Source organism: Olea europaea, chromosome 21 (genome assembly GCF_002742605.1).
Source record: "Olea europaea var. sylvestris chromosome 21, O_europaea_v1, whole genome shotgun sequence".
Taxonomy (NCBI): Eukaryota; Viridiplantae; Streptophyta; class Magnoliopsida; order Lamiales; family Oleaceae; genus Olea; species Olea europaea.
The window spans coordinates 10881872-10886326 of NC_036257.1; the positions used below are offsets into that span (position 1 = coordinate 10881872).

The 4455-nt window shown below is 33.3% G+C and overlaps 1 protein-coding gene across 3 annotated transcripts in view; it reads right to left on the minus strand.

Moving 5' to 3' along the window:
* Window positions 1–3664: 3664 nt before the first annotated feature.
* The window catches only part of LOC111370609 (probable serine/threonine-protein kinase abkC), an 8138-nt gene continuing 7347 nt past the window's right edge, over window positions 3665–4455 (minus strand). For all 3 annotated transcript variants that reach the window (XM_022992400.1, XM_022992399.1, XM_022992401.1), the window contains exon 5: window positions 3665–4025. In XM_022992400.1, the coding sequence (XP_022848168.1) occupies window positions 3906–4025 (120 nt within the window). In that variant the 3' untranslated portion in view covers window positions 3665–3905. The remainder of the gene's footprint in view (window positions 4026–4455) is intronic.

The following is a 4455-nucleotide window of genomic DNA, read 5'->3' on the forward strand; positions in this document are numbered from 1 at the left end:
TGTGCACTACGTAGGTTATTTCTTACCTCAGTTGCATCTGTTTACACCAGGTGGACTAATACGCATACTTTACACTTTTACAAAATGCCGTCAAAAAGAACGTCACAGCTCCACCACTGAGAGAGAGTACTGCTGGTCCCAATTTTCATTAACTACCTCCATCTTGATCAGGGGAGTACTTATACACAATCTTGCGCTTAAGTTTATTATTGTCCTTTAATTATGTCTGTTTACACTTTTATTTCATCTTCACATTGAGGACAATGTATTATCTATGTTTAGGGGTGGGTGACATAATCTTGGACACGAACATAATTTCGTCATTTTGGCTATATTTATCAACAACTATGTTTAATTGTTGCAATTCGTGTGCCTGTCGAGAATTTTAAAAAAAATATTTTTTGCCTTTTATTCAGTTTGTTGTATTTCCATTCTTGCATGCTTGTATGGGTTTGATAACCTTGTTAGCTATGATGTTATTATTGAACTTGTTTAAACTGCAAAACTTTGGATCTTGTGTTAATTAGACTAACTGATACTTGTTGATGCAACACTTGACATTATCTGTGCACGCTATTCATGCTTGACATGTTAGATGAATGACTGGATTTTGAGCATAAAATAGGAAAAGAATGATAACCCTCTATTGAATTAACCCGTAAACTATCTTAAAACAGTTGGTGATGGTTGAGCTATTATAGGGGAACATTGAGATAAGCGGGGGCTCCGTGCATGAATTTTATTGTGTGGATTGCCTAGACCAGTGAGGTGAAGATTAGGTAAAAATCTTAAATTAGGGGTTGATTTTGGAAACTAAATGTCTAGAACAATAAGAGCATAAAATAAATTTGTGAGAATAAGACACTTATTTTCATGCCTTTATGACTCGAGCAAGTAAGCCTATAAGGATATTTCAAAATTTAGTGCCCTAAAGTCAACTGGTTTGGGAGTCACCGGCCTAAAGCTCACTAAAAGGGTCATATAGAAAGCAAGAGGGAAAAAGGTTGATAAAAAATCATCTGATCGAGCCTTTATAACTTGAGTGAATAAGCCTGCAAGGGTTTAAAACCTGGTACCCTAAAACCAACCTAAAACTCGCTAAAGTGGTTATATAGAAAGCAAATGAGAAGATGATATATTAAAAAAAAAAAAATTGGAGAGTGAGAAAAACAAAAGAAAGACAATAACATGAAGAAAATCTCTTAGACATTTGGTTGAAGAAATTATACCTTTGAGGCGAGGCAAGTAACTTATTTTAATCTTGAGTGTCGGAGCAATCAAACTTGAAAGAGCATTCACTTGTTGAAATGTAAACTTGTGATAGTGAGATTAATCCAAACTACGAGAGGGTGAGAACTACAGCTATGTAAATTCCTAATCTTAAAACACAATCTCGGGATAATTGAGTGAAAAAAAATAAATTTGGAGGGGTTCTGTATCTCTCGAGCGAGTAAGGATACATTTGACTACTTGGGTCGGGACTCAAATTCATCATGAACCTAATATGTTTGCATGAATTCACACACACACGTCAAGCATGCATTTAACAGGTAAAAGTTGATGTCATTTTTGCACTGATAAATTTTCATAAAGTCAAATACTTAGTCCAATCCTGAGCCACGGCAGGGTATTAAGCCATGTTTGTTCAGAATTAAGTCACTATCTTATTTGAGGACAAACAATAGTTCAAGTTTGGAGGGTTTGATATGTGTGTTTTTGCACACTTATTTAGATCACAAACATAACTTAATTACAAGCAAAATGTTTAAATTGTGATTTAATCTTGTTGAATTCATGCAATGTAGGTGTTTCTATGAAAATTGTGGAATTCAGGAGAAAAGAGCCGAAAAATGACTAAAATGAATCAGATTGAAAGTTCGGGGACCAAGTTGCAAATAATCCATAGATGAGACGAGAAATGGAATGAAGATTCAAGAGTGTTAGAGGTCAATCGGATGAGGAAAAGAGTCAAGAGGTGAAATATGGTCGAAGTATTATCAAGTATCAACTTTCAGGCGAAAAAACTATGCTCGTGATTTTTAGTCTCTACTTGAGATCCATTTTTGACATAGTAAATATCAGAATTTGAGGAATCCTATTTCTATCAAAAGTATATATCTTTGAGTTTTCTTCTCAATGCACTTTGAAACATTTCAATCGGAGATCGAGAGGGAAAGTTACGATCAAAATATTGAAAGCTGCGTGACGGAAAAATTTCTATAACCATGCGGTCGCATGGTTATAATTCCTTGCGGTCGCAGAGGGCAATACAGAGAAAAATCTAGGTTGAAACTTCTGAACCATGCGGTAGCATGGCTTTATACCATGCGGTCACATGGTATAAAAATGTGACGAAATCTCAAGTTTCCTTATTCGACTCAAACACGATTTAGTAAGGGTTTAGACGACTTCCTTCACCTAATTCCGTCCCCAATAAATATGAAACGACCTTGAAACATAAGAAGGGGTAATTATACACAATTTTGGAGGATTTGGAGAGGAAGAACAAGGCAAAAAAAAAAAAAAAAGGCAATCCACTCCAAGATTCAATATTTCACTTCAAGAATCAATTGGGTGATGTTCTTCCTTGGTTTTAATTATTGTTTTTCTTTATTTCCCATTATGTTAGGCTAGATTTTCATGTGCTAGGATTTGCGATTAACCTTATATTATGAACCCTTAATCTTGAATTTTATTAATTTAACGTTAAAACATATTTTTAATTATTGAATTATTGGCATGAATTTTATTTTCTCTACAATTATGTGCGCAATAGTTGTATGAATTTTGTGGCTTGTTTTACCCTCGAAAGATGGAAAATAAGTTAGACATTATGTTAATTGCCGTAAAGTTCGATAGGGGATAGAAATATGCCGCTATACTTTACGTGATCTTTAAGTATTCATAAATCTTTAATGCATTTTTATATGTTCGCATCCGTCATAGAAATATAGTCAGATCGCATGTAAAAATATGTTTAATTCTACTCGAGAGAGATTGTTCAACAAATTAGGAATATTGGTCTTCATAATTGAATCGTGTTGTCAATTTTATAAAATTCGGATTAAAAGGAATTGATATAAGGGGATTCGAGATCCTATTACGCATTTCGTTATCATATTTTTATAAAACTTGCATTTAGTTATAATCACGCATTTAATCTAGACTTTATATTTATAAGTAGGTTATTAAATCATAATTTAGTTAGCGAAAATATCAAGAATTTCTATTGTTTCGATTAAGGCGACGATAGGTAAAATTGAACTAATCAATTTCTGTGAGACAATATTCGAACTCATTTAATCCACTTTATTACTTGTTAACGAACCGTACACTTGCGATAATTTTAAATCGAAAGAAATAATTTCGTGAACATAGCTCTACATTGGTTGTGGATTATCGGTAATGGGAAGTTCCGAGTAGGCAGCATTCTGTTTAGTGGATATAAGGATTACACTGTAAATTATTTGGCTGGCAAATAAAACTTTCAATACAGCAGAATGAAGGTTCTCATATGCATTGTACTATGTTTTCGATTTGGAGATCACTTTGCCTCTATTCTTTTGACTAAATTCCAACGAACAAAAACAGAAAAGGCATCATTTTGACTAAGTTAACCACTAGAAAACAGAGGCACCATAATGTTGAAAGATGACAGCAGATAGAATTTGAAATCAAAGAATCACTGAGGTGTTTTTATTTATTACACCGGCTTCATAGCTTGTCAGCCAACACTGGAGAGTAGTTTAAGAACAAATACACGAAATATGGTCTCATATTGGGAACTAGCTGAAAACAAATTGTGTCAAAGACAATAATATTTGTGTGGGGTGATGTACAGTTAATATGTTCTACACTGACAAAATTGTTAGAATGTACTTGCAGAGAAGTCTTAAGGCTCTTATTCACGGGGCCATGAGTCCTTCGATTGTGTAAGAAAGTGACTTTGCCCAGTCTGCTTTTAGGAGCAACGTTTGTAGTGTATGCATCACATCGTAATCTGGATCAAGCTTCCGCTGCCAACCCTATGGATAAAAGCAATGAAAAATGAAAAATCACAAGGATTGAATCGATTAATACTAAAAGAAAATGATATGCGTATTACAACATTTCGACTGACAACCCCAGAATGAAAAGGGTAAAAGAGAACGAAGATGCAAAAAAAAATTACTGTCATGTTCAATTAAGCATAAAAAGGTTATAAGTAAATAATTCAAAAATAATTAACTTTTACCTATTGGTTAAGTTATCCAAACGTTTTAAACAAAAAAGGTAATTTTTTAAGCTTAGCCGAACTCTGTGGCAAAAGCTTTGTTCCATTCAAGAACTAAAAGCTCATAACATGTTTACCAGAATCAAGCGCATATATATATATATATATATATATATATATATATTTTTTTTTTTTTTTTTTTTTTTTTTCCCTTCCTTTTTTTTTTTTTCTGTTGTAAAAAA